The sequence below is a fragment of the Aspergillus undulatus genome, assembly GCF_047715775.1.
Source record: "Aspergillus undulatus strain CBS 261.88 unplaced genomic scaffold BDV17scaffold_13, whole genome shotgun sequence".
Classification (NCBI taxonomy): domain Eukaryota; kingdom Fungi; phylum Ascomycota; class Eurotiomycetes; order Eurotiales; family Aspergillaceae; genus Aspergillus; species Aspergillus undulatus.
This window is the reverse complement of record NW_027396617.1, coordinates 270,507-289,030: the sequence shown is the minus strand read 5'-3', so window position 1 is coordinate 289,030 and position 18,524 is coordinate 270,507. Positions and strand designations below refer to the sequence as shown.

General features: G+C 51.2%; 11 protein-coding genes across 11 annotated transcripts; 5 read left to right on the top strand and 6 right to left on the bottom strand.

Annotated features, from left to right (window-relative positions):
* Nucleotides 1–1,199: 1,199 nt before the first annotated feature.
* Nucleotides 1,200–3,223, bottom strand: BDV17DRAFT_258373 (putative protein kinase C substrate). Its single transcript, XM_073757301.1, has 3 exons — nt 3,018–3,223; nt 1,960–2,904; nt 1,200–1,911 (listed from the first exon to the last, which is right to left on the bottom strand). Exons 1-3 carry the CDS (start codon nt 3,121–3,123, stop codon nt 1,259–1,261), a joined length of 1,704 nt encoding a protein of 567 aa, XP_073617533.1. The 5' UTR covers nt 3,124–3,223; the 3' UTR covers nt 1,200–1,258.
* Nucleotides 3,224–3,388: 165 nt separating this feature from the next.
* BDV17DRAFT_289544 (uncharacterized protein) lies at nt 3,389–4,475 on the top strand (the record flags this gene model as incomplete). Its single annotated transcript, XM_073761682.1, has 3 exons — nt 3,389–3,408; nt 3,463–3,943; nt 3,990–4,475. 3 exons carry the CDS (start codon nt 3,389–3,391, stop codon nt 4,473–4,475), a joined length of 987 nt encoding a protein of 328 aa, XP_073617532.1.
* Nucleotides 4,476–4,851: 376 nt separating this feature from the next.
* Nucleotides 4,852–6,989, top strand: BDV17DRAFT_36525 (cytochrome P450). The gene is made up of 2 exons (XM_073764417.1): nt 4,852–6,161; nt 6,221–6,989. The coding sequence occupies exons 1-2, from the start codon at nt 5,007–5,009 to the stop codon at nt 6,563–6,565; spliced, it is 1,500 nt and encodes a 499-aa protein (XP_073617531.1). The 5' UTR covers nt 4,852–5,006; the 3' UTR covers nt 6,566–6,989.
* A 256-nt stretch (nt 6,990–7,245) lies between these two features.
* BDV17DRAFT_289542 (mitochondrial 54S ribosomal mL50 protein) lies at nt 7,246–8,600 on the bottom strand (the record flags this gene model as incomplete). The annotated part of the gene is made up of 3 exons (XM_073761681.1): nt 7,246–7,518; nt 7,578–8,052; nt 8,149–8,600. The coding sequence occupies 3 exons, from the start codon at nt 8,598–8,600 to the stop codon at nt 7,246–7,248; spliced, it is 1,200 nt and encodes a 399-aa protein (XP_073617530.1).
* A 139-nt stretch (nt 8,601–8,739) lies between these two features.
* On the bottom strand, nt 8,740–10,677 carry BDV17DRAFT_258368 (thiolase family protein). The gene has a single exon (XM_073757300.1). It carries the CDS (start codon nt 10,089–10,091, stop codon nt 8,850–8,852), a length of 1,242 nt encoding a protein of 413 aa, XP_073617529.1. The 5' UTR covers nt 10,092–10,677; the 3' UTR covers nt 8,740–8,849.
* A 109-nt stretch (nt 10,678–10,786) lies between these two features.
* Nucleotides 10,787–12,134, bottom strand: BDV17DRAFT_36487 (uncharacterized protein). Its single transcript, XM_073764416.1, has 2 exons — nt 11,797–12,134; nt 10,787–11,736 (listed from the first exon to the last, which is right to left on the bottom strand). The coding sequence occupies exons 1-2, from the start codon at nt 11,875–11,877 to the stop codon at nt 10,990–10,992; spliced, it is 828 nt and encodes a 275-aa protein (XP_073617528.1). The 5' UTR covers nt 11,878–12,134; the 3' UTR covers nt 10,787–10,989.
* A 13-nt stretch (nt 12,135–12,147) lies between these two features.
* BDV17DRAFT_36468 (alpha/beta hydrolase) lies at nt 12,148–13,323 on the bottom strand. Its single transcript, XM_073764414.1, has one exon. It carries the CDS (start codon nt 13,126–13,128, stop codon nt 12,208–12,210), a length of 921 nt encoding a protein of 306 aa, XP_073617527.1. The 5' UTR covers nt 13,129–13,323; the 3' UTR covers nt 12,148–12,207.
* A 471-nt stretch (nt 13,324–13,794) lies between these two features.
* BDV17DRAFT_36470 (uncharacterized protein) lies at nt 13,795–14,820 on the top strand. Its single transcript, XM_073764415.1, has 2 exons — nt 13,795–13,804; nt 13,863–14,820. The coding sequence occupies exon 2, from the start codon at nt 13,977–13,979 to the stop codon at nt 14,538–14,540; it is 564 nt and encodes a 187-aa protein (XP_073617526.1). The 5' UTR covers nt 13,795–13,804; nt 13,863–13,976; the 3' UTR covers nt 14,541–14,820.
* Nucleotides 14,821–14,933: 113 nt separating this feature from the next.
* On the top strand, nt 14,934–15,644 carry BDV17DRAFT_258365 (uncharacterized protein). The gene has a single exon (XM_073757299.1). The coding sequence runs from the start codon at nt 15,151–15,153 to the stop codon at nt 15,472–15,474; it is 324 nt and encodes a 107-aa protein (XP_073617525.1). The 5' UTR covers nt 14,934–15,150; the 3' UTR covers nt 15,475–15,644.
* A 283-nt stretch (nt 15,645–15,927) lies between these two features.
* Nucleotides 15,928–17,080, top strand: BDV17DRAFT_289538 (PQ-loop repeat-containing protein; the record flags this gene model as incomplete). Its single annotated transcript, XM_073761680.1, has 4 exons — nt 15,928–16,017; nt 16,093–16,703; nt 16,772–16,880; nt 16,934–17,080. The coding sequence occupies 4 exons, from the start codon at nt 15,928–15,930 to the stop codon at nt 17,078–17,080; spliced, it is 957 nt and encodes a 318-aa protein (XP_073617524.1).
* Nucleotides 17,081–17,763: 683 nt separating this feature from the next.
* On the bottom strand, nt 17,764–18,329 carry rpp1 (ribosomal protein P1; the record flags this gene model as incomplete). The annotated part of the gene is made up of 3 exons (XM_073759912.1): nt 17,764–17,810; nt 17,872–18,085; nt 18,261–18,329. 3 exons carry the CDS (start codon nt 18,327–18,329, stop codon nt 17,764–17,766), a joined length of 330 nt encoding a protein of 109 aa, XP_073617523.1.
* Between the last annotated feature and the right edge of the window lie 195 nt (nt 18,330–18,524).

Below are 18,524 nucleotides of genomic sequence, written 5' to 3'. Positions count from 1 at the left end.
GATCATCTGAAGAAAACAAATCGGAGGGAGACTGCGGCTGTATGATTGGAGGGTGGTTTTGCCTGTTAGCCAACACACGCCCGTCGCTCACTGGCTCACACCCACGCCCACATACGTACTCCACTGCTGGACATATTCAGTCAATCAAGACAAGGCAAGGCAAGGATAAGCTGCGTAACTGTGCATGTGCAGCGCTGGCGAGGCGTGGATGCCCGCGCGCCTTAGGATACTGTAGGTAATCCATAGGACGCCAGACAAGGTGACCTCCAAGATAATGAGAAGAGGGGAAGGTAGCAGCAGCACCTAGCAGCTGTTGAAAAAGATATATAAGGCCTTCATTCCCCTGTCCTCAAGGTTCTCCTTTCCATCCTCCAATCCTCCAGTCCTCGAACCATCCAAACAAGCAACTATCGATCTACTTCGGTCTCAAACCACCACCAACAAACAATCACCATGTCTCCCTGCAACTGCAACTGCTGCTCCGGCGAGTGCAACTCCTGCTCTTGCTCTAGCTGCAAGGTATGTTTACCACGTCGTCATTCTTTTCTTGTCCTCAATACCATATCATGAGGTCAAGAAAAGAGATATACTATATTTCTCCCGTTGAACCCCAACTAACCACATATGCCAATGTCAACAGCACTAAATTCCTCAACAACCCCTTCGAGCGAACAACCCTCCCGTCAATCCATACCACGAGATCGATAATTAATGCCCGCCGATGACATAGCATGACGATGAAGACTACCAGGTCCTGGTCGAGGATGAGGGACTGTTTTTGCTTGATGTGACTTGGCTTGCCTCGGTTCGCTTCGCATATTGTTTATTGCTGCCGCCGAAGAGTATCATAGGGTAGAGATTTCGAATAAATATATACGGTACCATCTAAGTCGGTTGGTGTTGCGCTTTGATTGGAGTTCTCGTAGACTGAGCTGAATAGGCGGATGTAGTCGTGGCAGCAGGGTAGTTTCAGGATACCCAAGAATAAGATCGGTACAGCCGACATCCATTGAGCTGGGCCGGTAATGATAGTCCGAGAAGATTCGAGTAGACGTGGTTCTTGACGACGACGAAGATGCTGCGAAAAGCGAAGAGGTTGGTCTTCGCTTCTTCTTCAACAGTCTCGGTAGGTCAGTGCGCGGTAAATGTTGAGTCCTCCTGCTAGTTAGCATAATGAGATCTACCTATGGAGAAGGAGGGTGAAATCCAACGCTGTATGTAATTTAGTCTAACAGTGTCCTATACACACATCTATGTCCTACAACTCATCCTTAGCCCTGGGAGCCACATTCCCAGGCTCCTCCCCCCCAGCACAAACAGCCGGCGTCGTGACAAGCATCGAATAAACGCACTTCTCATCCTCAGCGACCTTAAGAATCTCATCGTTCTCACCGCACTCCAAGATGACGGTCGTCGAGCGGGCCGGTCCATTCCAGCATCCTTGGCCCTTGGTATACTCCAAAGAAGTTTTCTGGACTTGGATGATCTCGCCGGTTTCGTTGAGCTCGTCGACGCTGACGGATCCGATGCGTTCGAACTTGCCCATGCGTGAGTGTGAGCCGCCTTTTTTGGGGATTTGCTTGGTTTGGTCGAGGAAGCAGTGCTCGTATGTGTACTCGCCTTGGTCCTTCTGGATGCAGACGCCCTTGAGAGCGCGGAAGATGGAGGCGACGCCGTAGTCGGTTTCGAGGTCTTCTTGGTGGTTCTTGAGCTTCTTCTTTAGGCTGTCGAGATCTTTTTCTGCGGATTTGACGGCGTCGCGGGCTTGTGTTACGGCTTTGGACTCGAACACGGATGCTTTATCCTTGGGAGGCAGAATGCCGCTGGTTTCAAGGAAGGTCGTAAGACTGTTGAATTTGTCTTCGAGAAATTTGACTAGAGATGGAGGCAGGTAGGCTGCGAGTTTGTAGACTAGTTGCCCTTTAGTATTGAATTGAGCTGGAATAGAAGGAAACATACCGGTATCAGGTTCCTCATCTCCCTCGTTTTCCCATTGCTCCCAGTTGATACCTGACTCCTCATTGTCCGGTTGAGAGATGGCTTCCCAGTCACGATCGCGCGCGCTATTCAGAACCGTCTCTGAGGTGCCGTGTGCAGCATAATCCTCCCAGCCGCGCACAGCGCGCTTGACTCCTTCATCGTTGAAGTTCGGGTTGTACTCTACCTTGAACTTGGACAGAATTTCCTCAAGCTCTTGCAGACGACTTTTGATCTCATCTCTTTCCTTGCGGACCTCCACCACGGCATTCCGTAACTCCTCCACTCGGGCCTTGGCCAGTCCAGCCAGTACATTGACCTTGCCCGCCTTCTTCCCCGTGACAACCTTACTTTCCTCCCTCTTCTTGACCTCCTCAAGATCGGCCTCCAAGCCTTCCAACTTGACATTCTTACCCTCAATCTCGACATTGAGCGCAGCGATCGCATCCTCCACCTCCTTCTGCTGCCTGCCCGCATGCACAAGTAGGTCTTTCTTCTTTTTCAGTGCTTCTGTCATAGATTTTTGTCTCTTTTCCTCCTTCTTACGCCACTCCTTGCCAATCTCCTTGCACTTGTCCTGACATTTCGTGCCTCCAACTTGTTCCCACTCGTCACTCCCATCGCAGCAGAGTTCGTAGTCGCAGATACCATCGTTGACTCGTTGAAAAGGGATATACAACGGTTTATGTCCCTTGTTTTTACAGTAAAAGCCAGGAAGGGCGGCCTTGAGGTTGTCACCGCTGTGACCGGGGAGATGAGCGACATTCAACGGTGAGTTACCGGTCAGGTGAGCACAGGCGGCGGTCCCCGGTTCGTCGCTTCCATCTGGGCAGTCGCAAAAGTCATCATTTACGGCGGAGAAGGGGATCTGGATGGCGGGATGGGAGATGCATGAGAAGGTTGGAGCGTCTTTGTAGAACTTGGCAACTGGGTAAGCAGCGTTAGTTTCGGCACCAATTATTGTCCAGGATTGACCCTCAGATTCTCAATGAAGACATCAAAGCTGGTAGATTTCACCCACTGAGGTTGAAGGTACTCACATTCAGGCCCAACTCCGCGTGGTCGAGCGGAATCATCCCCAGCAGCCACCACCGTCGAGCACGCCGCTAAGCTTACAAGCACGAGCGATTTCTGATTGAGAATCATTGTTGCCACATTGAGTTCACCCAACGGCAGGTAAAGAGAGAAACCAAAAGTAAACTGCACCTATTCGTCACAGCTCAGAAGCGGAAACGCTCGACAGTGGACACTGACAGCCCTAGCTTCTGGCCAGCTGTTCTTGGAGTTGGAGCTAATCCGGGGGATCGGGGATCTATGCGCTTAGTCATCCTTCCGCATTTCATGTGGCAAGCAAGCATGAGAACCTGAACTTACCATTCAACCACACAGCTTCGAATTCTAATCGGCCAAGATGGGTAATGATGGTGGCAGGTGAGGATTCTCAGTTAAGAAAAGACAAAAATCCAATTTTAACGTGACTCCTAGTATCCCAACCCGCCGCGAACTCGTCCGCGAAGCCGCCCGCAACCCCAGCACAGCACAGCTGAAAGAAACGCAACGCGAACTACAAGAACATTTCTGGACAACTTGCCCGCTATCACATAACGCGCTTCAGCGCCCTATCGTCTCCGACTGCGCGGGAAACCTGTACAACAAAGATGCGATTTTGAAATTCCTCCTTCCCGGCGACGACGTTGAGGGAATCAGCTCCAAGGCCGACTGCGAGGAGATTCTGGCGGGTCGGGTCAAGGGTCTTCGGGATGTTGTCGAGCTTAAGTTTGAGGTCGATACGGAGCGCGAGGAGCACACAAACGCGAGTGCCAAGCTTGAGAAGAAGGAAGGCTGGATCTGCCCTGTTACCGCCAAGCAGTTGGGTCCAAGTGTCAAGTCGGTTTATCTTGTGCCGTGCGGGCACGTCTTTTCTGAGGAGGCGGTTCGACAGTTGAAGGGCGACAAATGCTTACAGGTATGCCGGATTTCGTATTATTATAATGTCAAACTAACAGTCTTAGTGTAATGAATCCTACACGGAAGACAATGTCATTCCAATTATTCCTACGAAAGAAGATGACAAGAAGAAGCTCATTGAGAGGTCCCAGCGTCTAGCCGAGCATGGTCTCACGCATTCGCTGAAGAAGGCTCCGGGTTCAAAAAAGCGTAAGAACAAGGGCAACGGTGAATCAACCGCAACTGCAGAGGCCAAAGTTCCCAACGGAGATTCATCAAAAACTACGCTTTCCAAGGATACATCCTCAGCACCGAGTCGAAGCAACACGTCTACACCTACACCGTCTGCGCCGAATGGAATCAAAAACGCAGCCACAGCGATGTTGACCGCGCGGGTTCTGGAAGAGGAGAACGAGAAGAAGAAGCGACGCAAGTTGATGGGTGCGAACGACAATATAAGCAGTCTCTTTACCAAAGAGTCCAAGGACGGGAAGTACAAAAACACGGATTTTATGACACGGGGTTATTCGCTCCCTAACGCGAGAAAATGATGCATTTATTTATGCCCTTTACGGCGTTTGGCGTGGTAATTTGGGAACACAACAGTAGTGATTGGACAGGTTAGTACTTCTTATTTTCTAGTTTCTTCAAGGTGCGGAGATAGATGAGTTGTACATACTACTACATAAGCTATTTCTGGTGCCGGCAAAATGCATTCCGAGCTAGACGGATCGCGGAAGGAACCGCAAGCTCTGGCATGGAGTGCGGAGTACCAATGAGAGCAGCATTGATTCAGCGTTACCAATGGCTCATAAGGATCGACACTAACATGTGGGCTCAGGATATTCTATTCCAGACTGACAGTGAATAGAGCGAAGGCATTAAAGCTGCATAATTCATTTATGTTCTCCACAACCAAGCTCGGGTCACTGCACATCCATCACAACCATGTATAGCGCGGTTTTATGTCCGGATCTACAGTATCACCACCGGCTACTTAAGTGCGGGGAGATCCCAGGATGACTGCCACTTGGAGCTTTGAAGTGTTTCAAATTGCCTAACCACCCTTCATTGTGCTCGCCATGCTGTCAGCTTTGGTACTCTGGCCCGCCGCAGCCTTTGCCCTCTACATCCCCATCGTTGCCGTCTGGTACATATTTCTGCATCCTTTACGGCGCATCCCAGGGCCAAAGTTATGGACGGCGTTCCCTATCCTACGGCATGTTTCAAACATCCATGGGAACCTCGACAAGGACCTACGTCGGTTCCACGCTAAGTATGGACCCGTTGTTCGCTTCGGCCGAGACGATGTGTCGTTCATCACGGCCGACGCATGGAAGGAAATCTATGGGCACGGACACACTCAACTTCCCAAGGTACTGGCCTCAAGCGCAAATAAGCACGACATCATCTCGTCCGACGATGCGGACCATACGCGGTACCGCAGGGCGCTAGCCCATGCCTTCTCAGCCAGGGGACTACAAGCGCAAGAGCCGCTTCTCACTAGCTATGTCGACAAACTAATTGAGCGCTTGAAAGGGATCGCGGAGTCTCAAGTGCCCGCCGACATGGTGAAATGGTATAATTTAACCACGTTCGACCTCATCGGGGATCTGGCCTTCGGGGAGCCCTTTGGCGGACTCGATAGCTCGGAGTATCACCATTGGGTGTCGACTATCTTCGGGGCCGTCAAGGCGATTGCGTTCTTTAGACTGAAAGATGCATACCCTATGGCTTTTCGGTTCATTAAGGCTCTTAAGTCCGGAAGTACTTCTTCAATCCTAGAAGCCAGGAAGAAGCAAATAGAGCACTCCAAGATAACAGTACAGAAGAGACTCCGAAACGCGGACTCCTCAGCTTACAAGAATCGAGGCGACTTTATGGACTCGATGCTGCGCAATCGGGGTGAAGACAAGAACACGCTAAGCGTCGAGGAGCTTGAAGCCAATGCCAACATCCTCATCATCGCAGGCAGCGAGACAACCGCAACGCTGCTATCCGGAGCAACATACTACATCCTGCGCGACCCTGACATTCTCGCAAAAGCCACTGCAGAAGTGCGCTCCGTGATGAAGTCCGAATCGGATATCACCTTTCAAAAGGCCACCGCCGAGTTGCCGTACATGCAGGCCTGTCTGGACGAAGCGTTCCGCTTGTACCCTCCTGTTCCGGCTGGTCTTCAGCGGAGAACAATTGCCCCGCTTACTACAATCTCTGGATACGACCTCCCAGCAGGGGTGAGTCCACCTTTTCATTTCTCAAACAGATCAAATATAATAACCTTCAATGAATACAGACAAAAGTCTCCGTCCACCAATACGCAGCATATACCTCTCCTCTAAACTTCCACCTCCCCCACTCCTTCATCCCCGATCGCTGGCTAGCCCCAGCGACAAAAGACCCCTCTTCACCGTTCTTCAACGACACCCGCGGTGTCCTCCAGCCGTTCAGCGTCGGACCTAGGAACTGCATCGGACGGAATCTCGCGTACGCCGAGATGCGCGTTATTCTTGCGCGCGTGCTATGGAACTTTGATTTGAGTCTTTGTGAGGAGAGTTCGAACTGGAATGAGCAGCGGAGTTATACGCTTTGGGAGAAGGGGGCTTTGATGTGTAGGTTGAGTGTTAGGGGGAATTTATAGGGAAAGGTAGTGGGAGGGGGAGTGACTGTTCGGTGATGGAGCGGACTACGTATTTATCATCTCTCTCTCTCAGAGAAGTTAGGTCAGGACAGGCCATTTGGTCTCCTTATCATATGGCTGGTACAAATTGAAGTCCAGATTAGCAATGATGACTTCTGAATGCAATGTGTAGAATCGTATTGGTTTGCAGGGTTGAACCTTGTGGACAGACAGACTAGATCCAACTTTGAGCAGCCACCCAGCGTCTGCGAGCGAGGCTTCTAGAAGCCATACGGTCCGTTATCAGTCGAAGTAGTTCTAAGTCGCATACCTCGATTTAGACATTGTGGTGAAGTAGTTATAGAAGTATCCAGAACCAACAACACGATGGGCGCTGGATGAACCTGCTCTGTACCTAATCAGGAACACCTATGCTACTCCAGGTCATGGACTGAGTCCTCAGAACAGCAGGAGAGAGCGTGATATTCTCCAAAAATGCTTTCTAGCTCTAGCCCTGGAGTATACAGACCCCTTATAAATGAGAGATTCGCATTCAATCCAAGAATTTTGCTGCTATTGTACACAAAAATAAACGTAAATACTATATCTTAAAATGACATGATGCTACAAGAACTAGACATAGACAATAGGTACCTAGAAGATGCACCCGTCATGCTTTCAAACAAACCCGCGGCATGAAACTAGATGAGACCCCGCTCACGCAGCTCAGCATCAATAAGCTTCTTTCTACCAAGCTCCTCATCCCTATCAGAAGGCTTCACCCTCTTGGTGAAGATCTTCACGTTGGGAAGACTCGTGACGGCCTCGTTGGCAACGAGGTGCTCGGCCAGTTTCTTGGGCTTGGGCTCTAGGGTCTTGTTGACGTAGCTGAGCATTTGCTGGACGGTTGTGATGGACTCGATGGCCACATCGGGGAAGTAGTGACCGCTGAGTTGGGAGAAGCGTTTGAGAAACTGCACAGTAATGCCGTTAGCGAGTTTTGATTTCGGCAGGAATTGCTTGCTAGACTTACAGCGAACTTCGTATCAGCTGAAACCAGTGGCAGAGCAAAGACGCCCTTGTCCTTGACATCCTGGTATCCAAAGAAGGGGGCTGCAGATGGCTGAGGGGCCTCAGCTTCCTCTACTTCTTCGGTCTCTGCTTCGGCGGCAGCCTCTGCCTCGGACTCGGCCTTCTCAGCTCCCTCGCCGGTTGCGGTCTGCTCTGCCTTAGGAGCGGCCTTGGGAGGAGACCCGATCTGCTCAAAGACGAATTTGAGCGCATCCCTCGTCTCCTCGTTCGGATAGTAGATATGTGCTCTCCTATTACCCTGGAACTGAATTTTGCAATTGTAGATCATTTCGAAGATGGGCTGCTCGTGTTCGACAACGTCGCAGACACGTAGGGGGTTCTTTTTCAAGCTTTGCATCATGGAGATCTCAACTGCGGTTTGGTGGGCGGCCAGGGCCAGGTGTCCGGGTTGCGTGAGTTGGCGGTTGGAGAAGAAACTGCACGTCACGAATTAGCATTTCATACCACAAATTCAGTCGACGGCTTTGAATTGAGCCCATTGATAAGGGAAAGGAAGGGAAGCCGCTACGTACGAATTGTATGCATCAGCCTCCTTAGGAGGAAGATCCTTCCACCTCCCCAAGTGTCCAACACGGTCAAGACCCTCCCATGTGGTGGCAGCAATGTAATCGCCAGAGGTAGTCTCCTCAACAGCTTCCTCCGTGGCTGCCTCCTGCTGTATCTCGGTGGGCGCATTCTCGCCCTCCTGGGCCTGGCGCGAAGCCTGACTCTTCTTGAACTTCTTCTCAAAAACACCTTCGCCACCATACGGATCCTTCAAACCGGGCGGGTTGTCCGTACCCCAGAGCTTGCGGCGCACTCGTTCGGTAATCGGGGTGGAGGAGTCGGAGGCATTGCGAAGAAATTGCCGCGCGACGAAGGGGCGCGGGCGTGATTCTTGTCTGCAGGTTGAGCAGACGTATCGGGTTCGAGAGCCCTGAAGAGGCGTTACCTCCAGGTTCAGCAGGCGTAGGGAGGAGCGCATGATTGTGATGTTGGATTGCCTGATAACCTTACAACTTTTGGGGAAAAGTTTAGGAAGGCCGGAAAGCGGTGCACGTGACATTGATCTATAGGCTTGGCATTTCGACTCGCCGGTAGTTTTCAGAACCCATGAAATTCAGGTAGATTGGGTAGTTCCTCTCTAAGGATATGAAAGTTGAATTGAAATTTGAGAAATTGCTATATACAGGTATCGACGCTAAAATCATTACGTATAGAGCTGATGGTAGATTTACTCTCGAACAAACATACCCGCCATTCCCATGCCAGTTCCTATGCACATGCTGACAACACCGACTTCCTGGCCGGTGCGCTCAAGTTCAGGCAGCAGGGTTGCAAGCTGTCTGGCTCCAGTAGCACCGAGAGGGTGACCGATGGCAATAGCACCACCCTTGGGGTTAATCTTGGCCTCGTCAATGCCAAGCTTGCGAGCACAGTAGAGCGCCTGGGAGGCGAAAGCCTCGTTGAGCTCCCAAATTCCGACATCAGATACGTTCACATCAAGAAGCTGAAGGAGCTTAGGAATGGCAACTGCAGGGCCAACACCCATCTCGTCGGGGGCACACCCGGCGACGGCGGTGCCAACCCAGCGGGCCTTGATGGACGAGGTCAGGCCAAGTTCCGTGGCTGTAGATCGACGCATGAGTAGAGTGGCAGCGGCGCCATCGCTGACCTGAGAGCTGTTTCCGGCAGTGCTGGAACCTGTGGCGGAGAAGGCCGGCTTCAGAGAAGCCATCTTCTCGACGGAGATGTTGGCGCGAATACCGTCATCCTTGGTCACGGTGATCTCCTTGGGGGCAGCACCGGGGTTCTCGGGTTCATAGGAGAGGGTCTTGACGGGAACGATTTCCGAATCGAACAGTCCAGCGTTTTGCGCGGCCGCAGCCTTCTTGTGAGAATTAGCAGCGAACGCATCCTGGTCTTCCCTGGTAATGCCGTACCGAGACGCAACGTTCTCGGAGGTGATACCCATGGGCATGATACAGTCTCTTGAATCCTTCGAGGGCGACTCCTTGAGCTCAGGCCACAGAACAGTAGGAATAGCACGAGACCCGTAGTTCCGCGTCATAGACTCCATGCCTCCACCAACACCAATGTTGAGAGAACCCGCCCGGATAGTGTTACCAATAGTCGAAATGGCAGCTAGACCGGAAGAGCATTGTCGGTTGATTGTGTGGAAGGGAACGCTGTGAGGGAAGCCGGCGTGGATCTGAGCCATACGACCGGCTTTCGCGCCACCGAGCTCTTGAAGCACGGAACCGATGCAGACGTCTTCAATCAAAGCGGGATCGAGGTTCGGATTGGCTTCCAGCGTCGCCTTCAAGACATGAGCGAGGAGCTCCTCCGGGTAAGCATCTTTGAAACCGCCCTTCTTTGCGCGGGTGACTGGAGTGCGGAGAGATGAAAGGATGACGATGTCTGAGGGCGATTTCTGAAGGACCTGGCGGATGCCTCGTGTAACTGGGGAAGCCATGATGAAGGAGTAGCTCAATTCAACGGGTTTCTCTAATCTTTGCCCCCCAGAGTCAGCTATAGAGTCAATTTAAGGGTTAAGGTCCATAATCCGGTACTCACTGGGGTATATCCGAAGCAATCCAGGAACAAGACCCCTCACAAGCACCTCGTTCAATACTGTGTCTCAAGAAGTGTTTCTTGACAGAGGGTGAGCCGCCCGGCTGGATTTATGGAGCTTGGAATCCTTCTTCTAAGGCGAGTGCCATTTCCGCATTGCCATCAAACTGCCGGCAGTGAAGATCGGCTAAGGGCTCTGCCGCCGAAAAGATTGGGGAGATGTGGGGAAGCGAGGTCGGCCCTCTCAGCCGGCAAACCGCATCGGGATGCGGATTCATCACCAGGTCATCTGAATGCTCATTGTCACTTTCGACAAAGCCTCCCCAAAAAGACGAGGTCACCATGCCTTGATAGAAGACACGGTGGTCGTGGCGACCGAGCAAGCAACAACTGAAGAAGTCTGGAGTGTACCTAGATCGCCATCGCCATCCGATAACGGATTACGTCAGCTTCGTCGGAAATGCTCTTCGGAAGAGGTCGGATTGCTGTCAACCACCGACACGACTAGTTAAGAATCTAGGACAGTGGAAATTACTTGAATATGCGGGGTGACCATGGGGCAAATGCTCAACATCAATCGCTGTGTGATCATATTCGTTAATGATGTTCTGCTGATATACAACATCATGAGTGTCGTCCCAAACTCCTGGTATCCATTCATAAAAAACAAAGTAACAAAATGATGAAAAGTTGTCCCACTAACGCCATGCATCCATAACTTCGCTGAAATAAGAATGCTGACCAAAGAGCCCATCCGCTGGCACTGTCAGACAGAAAACGACCGACCGAGCAAGACATCGTCACCCAATAATATGGCTGTAATGCCCAGGTACCCTGCGCCGACATTTGTCGCAGTCAGCGCGATAGCCCATTGAGAATCCTAATTTCTTGGGCGGCTTGAGATTCGAACTCGACTTTGCATTGGCCTGGTCAGGTAGGTCTAGGGACGACAATCGTTCGCGCATATCAGCAGCCTCGGCTTCCATAGCAGGCGAATTCACTGAACTCAACAATGGGGCAGATCCTGCAGGGGACAGTTCGTAATCCATGTCCGCCTCGTCAGAAGTGCCTTTGATGTCCGACATGCTATCTCCATTGTCGCTCACTGGGCTCGGTAAACGCGGGCAGTGCCACCACAGGTCCCCGCTCAGCTCAACTGGTCGACCAGGCGAGTCCGCGGAGTCGACCGCTATGGTTGGAATATTCGACTGTCGTGGATATCGGGTGGCTGTCGCAGTGTGGCGTATACTGGATGACTGGCAAATCTTATTTTCTCTGTCCATTTGCCCTGAGTCCTCGGCAATGTCCATGTCCATTGATGTGTCGCAATCAGGCCCAGAAGTATTAGGGCCTTGTAGAAATTGTTGAGGTCTCACAGAGTTCGACCCAAAAGGCGGTTTGAAGAAGCCAGTTTCATCGTCGGAGGACTCGACGGGAGTTAACGTGGAAGGTGAATTTGCTGCAAACGAATTTTGCGAGTTTTCTTCCAAGGCTTTCAGGTGCGGAGCGAGCTTCGGAGAACTGCGAAGAGGCAGAGAGCGGTGTTTCTAAACTTGATTGTTAGCCAAAATTTCATCGGACCTGAGATATTCAGCTGGCTCAAGTACCTTTCTCTCTCGAACAAATTCCTCGTTGTAGGTTGGAAGCTCCTCGTGTTCCCTCTGACGCTTACAAGATTGGGAAGACATGGAGCTCCTAACTTCGAGCTGCAATCGACAGCGTCGTCGTTGAGGTGAGCTCAAGTGGTTTCAGGGATAGGCGGCGGCAACGTGAGAAGCGTCAGATCGTCAAATCATATACGGGTCATAATTATTAATGGGCGAGGGCATAAGGCGTGCTCTGTGGTCTGGGGTTGAAGCGATCGGGACTCGAGGCTGGAGAATGGAGAATGGAGACTTGGAGATCCGTCACGGTGTTCCTGGAGCCGCGCCAGGGAAAACGGCAACTGCGGGACCTGCAGTGGCTGTATCTTTGGTATTGGGCTGTACCATTTATTACCAGTGTTTATCCGAACTATATCACGGCTGCTCAACAAGAACCCCAACCTTCTCTTCCAAGATTTTCAGTATGTCATCAATCTCCTCAGGTACTTTATACCAATGCCCAAACTCTTCATAAGCCTTCCACGTCACATCCATCCCGAGCCCAGCAGTCAGGATAGCTACCATTCTCCTACCGAGATCCACGGATACCTTGGGATCTGCGGCTCCATGACCGAGAGATACTGGTGTTGCAAGGCGTGCCACAGGTTCTTTACCCTCACTCTGGACACCTCGTATTGGTGGAAGATCAAGAAGATCCCGCATATGGTTGAGCGCTTGGATACGAGGGGACAGGCCAGTATCGCCTTCTGCATCGTCTGAGTCACGAGCGAACGGGTCATCCTCGTCCTCGTTCTCATCTTTCTCCTCCTGTTCGAGATTCTCCATGTCCAGGATCCTCGCAATCTCCCTCTCGAAAGGTAGCCACCCATTCATCCCGACGAATCCTCCAAGCCTCGAGACCATTCCACCCTCAGAACCCTCAAATCCGCCCAATAAACAGAACATTACCGCCACGCACCCCTGGCTCAACCCTCCCACAATGACACGTCGATACCCGTTCCCATCGCCATTGACATTTTCAAGAATGTGATTTCTTCGTGACATGGTCTCTGCCTCCTGGTGAACCAATGTCCGCAGAAGTTCACTAGTCCCCTCTAAGCCATCAACTTGTAGCTCAGTGCAGGTATTTGGGTCCTCGAGAGAGCAGTTGTCAAACCATTGATGGATCGGGATCCTCTTCAAGACTGTTGAGCGGCGTTTTCTTGCTGTAGGGAATATGAATTTCACTGTCGGGAGGCGTTGAGAAATGTCTATTGACTGAAGGAACACATTACCGATGCGCTCACTGTTGCTGCCACGGCCGTGGAGGAGGATGAATCTATGCGTGTTGACCATCTCTGAGGGGAGGATGACTAGGCGTGTCGGTTAAGACTTGGAAGATGGCATGGTGCTCAATGCAGCTCAAAATATGGAAGGAGTACGGGCGACGGTATCTAGGAAGACCAGGTCTTTGTTTTCAATACAGACGCTTGGGACAGCAACATTCGAAGTATTCGTCCAGTGGTCATTTTTTGGGGCGTGTAGATATTCTGTTGGACAATCTCTCTCCCGCGGCCTTTGTTACCTGTACTAGTATGTTTACTAGGCACAAGGCAACAGCAGCCGCGCTTTCTCCCGTAAGTTGTCACCTCTCCCACAAGTCCGATTTTCTTTTCAAAATGCAGCTTTCCCTGCTTCCATCTGAGATCCTCTGCATGATTTTCCAATTTTAGGTAGAAAGGAACTTCAGAAACAAAATGCTCGTCGTCTTTTGGTCTGCAAATGGTGGCACAGTCTGGCAGAGCCCATCTTGTACGAGGATGTCAACCTGAGCGACAACCACTTCCTTCACTTTCCCGAGCCAGGGCTGGAGAAGCTTGCTCGCTTTGTCCGGCATCCCACGATCTACGCTGATGGAAAGAACGATTGGCCCGACGGCTGGAAGGACAATGCGAGTTTGGACGAGCACTTCAAAACATTCATGTCCCGTGACTCTCGCCTGCAATCTTTCGTCTTACGGGCTTCCACTCCCGTGAGCGAGTTTTCACCGGATACTCACAGATTATACCTCGCGACTTATTGGTCCCCAGTTGCTCTGATAGAATCTCTGGAGACGGCAAGCCTTCTGCATCTCACCATTGATGCCTGTGGCTCGCCGTCCATGAACGAAATGCCAAACAATATCCCAAAACACTTACTCAGGGATGGAATGCGTATATGCCATTCTCTGGCTAGGAAATACTTTCTCTACGATCTCTACGGGTGCGAATGTATATGATCTGCCCCGAGACTCGGTGATTGAAAACATCATAGTCAATCTTAGCCTCGTTGAGCCTCACACCTACTCAGCATATTTCAATGAGCGTTGTCACGGGAACAAGCCACGAAATGAACATATCGAAGGAATGATAAGGGCAGCAACTGAGACTGCGAAACAAACACCCAGCCGCAAAAAAATTGAGAGTTCTTTGCCACAAGCATACATCGTTAGATTTTTGGTGTATGATCGCATCACAGGGGAGAAGCGGATCTTATATGAAGATGAGGAATGGAACTGGAGCGACGATAGGCAGTCTGATGATGACTGGGAGATCTCCGACCAAGATCTGTTCGATAGTGACGTTGGAAGTGAACATGAACTTGTCGACCTGAACAACGAATGGCCAAGTTTCCACTTTCTAGCAGCTTCGAACAGGGTCTATTCCCGAATATATTTGTGTCTGTATCTGCCCCTGTGTTGCCGAACTAGATTATATTTCATAGATTGAGGCAGTAAATAATCTGCGGAGTAAATAAAGTTATCTCCACTCTCCAGCCTCCAATCTATGATGATGATGCCAGCCATCAAAGGGATCGAAGGGATCGAAAAGTCCGATATACACATTCATCAGCAACAAATCTCTCATCACGCAGTTCCTGCAATAGTACTTCTGCCTGCAAAAGAAATGGCATCTGTACAGTCAGGATTTGCTATCGTGACTCCAGCCTCACAGGGCTTGGGATTCGCGTTTGTACAGCAGCTCCTCACTCATACAAATCTACCTGCCATTGCAAGCGCACAGGAAAATTGCGATGGTACTCGCAGTCGCTTGCTCGATAAGGTCAATCATAATGCTAAAAAGCTGGAGAGAAGACTCGCGGTCTATGAAGTGGACGTGACCGGTATGGATTTCATGCACCCGAGTCCTAGTTCCTGGCTAATAGGTACACAGGCGAGTCTTCAATATTTGAGATGGCCTCGAACATACGCTCGCTATTTCCGGATACACCCCTCCGGCTGGCCATTACAGTTTCTAGTATCCTCCACGTCGAGAAATCCCCGGGCCAATCGACGCGGCAAGTGCTTTAGACAGTTTCAAGGTGAATGCACTAGGACCAATGCTCCTAATGAAACACCTCTCACAATTCCTGCCTAGCAAATCTACACCACCATTCCAAGACCGAGTCTCTCAATCTCAAACCAGCGGAAATAACCCACCATTCCACCTCCCGCCACATTCCATCTACGCAATGATGGCAGCCAGAGTCGGGTCTATTCCCGACAACGCCTCAGGCGGATGGTACTCCTACCGCACCAGCAAGGCGTCTGTTTTCCAGCTGGCGAAGACGTTCGACTTGTATTTGAGGGCTAACCAAATTCCGCAAATAACAGCCATAGAAAGCGACGCCTTGCTTAAGTTGGCCAAGCAGCCTCACGTTTGAGAGTCCAATAAGGGGTGCCGTTATTGTTCTACCATGCAGGTCGTAGAATTGTCGTGGAGCCGATTGGGCGATCATAAGTTCCGCACACATGACGTACGTCAAGTCTCACCATCGATGCACCCTGTTTGGCCTAAATATAGTAGAGGAATTTCTACTCTGCAGAGAACTATATAGGTGACATCTTTCTTCCTAACACTCTCAGAATTAGTACTACTGCAATTCTTGAAAGAACGCAGACAAGGACCTCATCAATCCCAGCTTAGTCAACCCATTCCCAGCAAGCAGCGGATCCGGCTCCACCCCGCAATTAGCCGTTGGAGAAGCTTCAAGATCTGCTGTGACCCTGCATCAAAATCTCTGCTCTCGCACTACAAAGTACAACTCCCAACTCATGCGACCACACCGATAACATTCAGTTCTCGAGTCTACCGACTAACACCAGGCCCTCCCACCATGGCCAGCGAATCCGTCCCCTTAACGCCCCGCGAAGCCGCATCCGGTCTCCTCGGCTCGATCTCCTTGACCTGCTGGATCTTCCTCCTGGTACATATGTCTCCTACCTCCATCCCTACTCCCTAGAGACCTGCCCTTGAAGTCGACTAATCAACGTGACTCCAGGTCCCCCAACTAATCGAAAACTACCGCAACGGCAACGCAGAAGCAATCTCGCTCCTCTTCCTCTTCGTCTGGTTCGTCGGCGACATCACAAATCTTGCCGGCGGCGCCTGGGCGAGCCTCGTCCCCGTAATCGTCGCAATAGCAGTCTACTTCTGTCTCGCGGACGGTGTGCTGATCGGGCAATGTCTCTACTACCGTGCGCGGAACGCCCGCGCTGCAGCGCTGCACTTGCGGAATTCGTCGTCTGCTACGCCGGAGCCGACGACGCCCTTACTCGGGCGGAGGTCTAGTGATGATGAACGTTTGAATGGGGATAGGAGAAGGAGGGACTACAACGCCGTTGGTGCACAGGAACAGGGAATGGGCCAAGCGCAGTGGTCGGACGCGACGCTTGCGAAGCTCGTTCAGGAGAATAGGGTGGGTCAGGGGGCGCTGGTGAAGAATCTGAGTAGTGTTTTGGCTATCTGTGTTATTGGGATGGCGGGGTGGACTGTTGCGTGGCAGACTGGGGTTTGGAAGCCCGCGCCACTTGATGATGGTGGGAATGGAGGCGTTGATATGGCGCCTGGGGCGCAGGTTTTGGGGTATATTAGTGCGATTTGCTACCTGGGGTATGTGTCCGCATTTTCCGTTGTCGTTTTGGCTTTAGTGGTTATGGTGCTGACGAGTGCTTTTTTAGGGCACGACTACCCCAGATCTACAAAAATTACCGTGATCAGTCCTGCGAAGGGCTCTCGCTCTTGTTCTTCATTCTCTCACTAATGGGGAACTTGACTTATGGTGCTGGGGTGAGTCTGCATTTTTAACTCAGTACCATGTCCTGCCCGACTAATGTGTATAGATACTCTGCCATTCCACTGAGAAGAACTACTTCATCACAAACTTGCCTTGGCTAATTGGCTCTTTGGGTACGATGGTTGAAGATGTGACAATCTTTGTGCAGTTCCGTCTGTATGCAGTTACGGACGCGAACGCCGCAGTCGCTTAGGTGGGTTTTTATAGTTGCTTGCCTAGTGATGCTGGACATGCTTAAAAGTTATAGTTGCTCGGTCTGGCCTGGAGCCAGGTATTATTAGTTAGGGTTGCACTATTTAGCTCGCATGTAATACTATATATATAGGTCCTCGGAACATGAAAGGAATGAGACTACATGAGGCTACGCTACGGTGCGTCTCGGAAATCATCCAAGACCTGAGATCTAATGCAGACGGAAACCTTTTGTTCATGGTCGCATGACAGACATCGCATAAGAGCTGGGCAACTAAGCTCCAAAAGAATCAAAGTAGCTGATCAACATATATCAGATAGAGAACCGCAGACGGCCAGCTAGACCTCGCCCGCGGACTACCATACATGCTGCCTGTCCATTCACCTTCACCATGGTGTTCCCAACAGCCGAAATCCTAGCGTCATCCGGTCTAGTACCTCTGCCATGACGAAATCCATCATGCAAATGCAAGCACAGCGCCCAGTCCCAAAGGATGTCCTTGTCCGTGTATTTTTCGATTTTGCTTTTTCCCTTTTTTGATCTTCGTGCGGATTGCGGAGTATCGGGTACAGAGAGATATGAGAGGGTGGAAGAAGCGAGGTCGGAAAGAAGCGAGGTAAGGAGGAAAAGGAAAAGGAAAAATAAACGGGAAGCCGAACGGGATTGTTGTTGGTGCGATGCGCTTAGTCGAAGAGACCGAAGCCCATGTCCTCGTCGGACTCCTCCTTCTCTGTAGAAACTGGTCAGTACTCGACCTGATTTTCGACGCCGTTTATCGGGTTGTTGTTTACCTTCTTCCTTCTTCTCCTCAGCAGCGGGAGCGGCCTCACCACCGGCGGCGGCGGCACCACCAGCAGCAGCGGGAGCGGCGGGACCAGCAGAGCCGACGTTGGTCAGGAGGTCCTTGATGTCCTTGCCCTCAAGAGCCTTGGCGAAGATGGAAGTCCAGATGGGCTCGACTTCCTGGACCTTAGCGGCAGCAAGGATGGTCTGGAGCTTGTCGGCCTATAAATCCCAGAACAATCAGCCCTAGATCTTCACGCCGATGTTGCCAATTCCAAAACGCGCAATTCCTTCTTCCAATTCTGCGCATATTTTCCCAGCATCCTCGCGCGACAATTCACTCTTCCGGCAATTCCATTGTCCCCGAACGAGGGGTATAAATCCAGGGAATACATACGGTGATCTCAATACCTTCATCCGCGAGGATGAGAGAGGCGTAAGAGCAGGCGAGCTCGGCGGTAGACATGGTGGTCGATGGTTGTCGTTGGACTGGTCGAGAGGGATAGGGGAGAAGAGAGAAAGGACGGGAAGACCTTTTTTTATCAACGACTGGCTTTGAAGAAGTCGGACGGGGAGTCAACGAACAGCCAGACCCAACGCGGAAATTGTGTGTTTGGCGGAGAAAGAAGCCCTCGCTTAGGGCTGTCCACTTGCGGCTTAG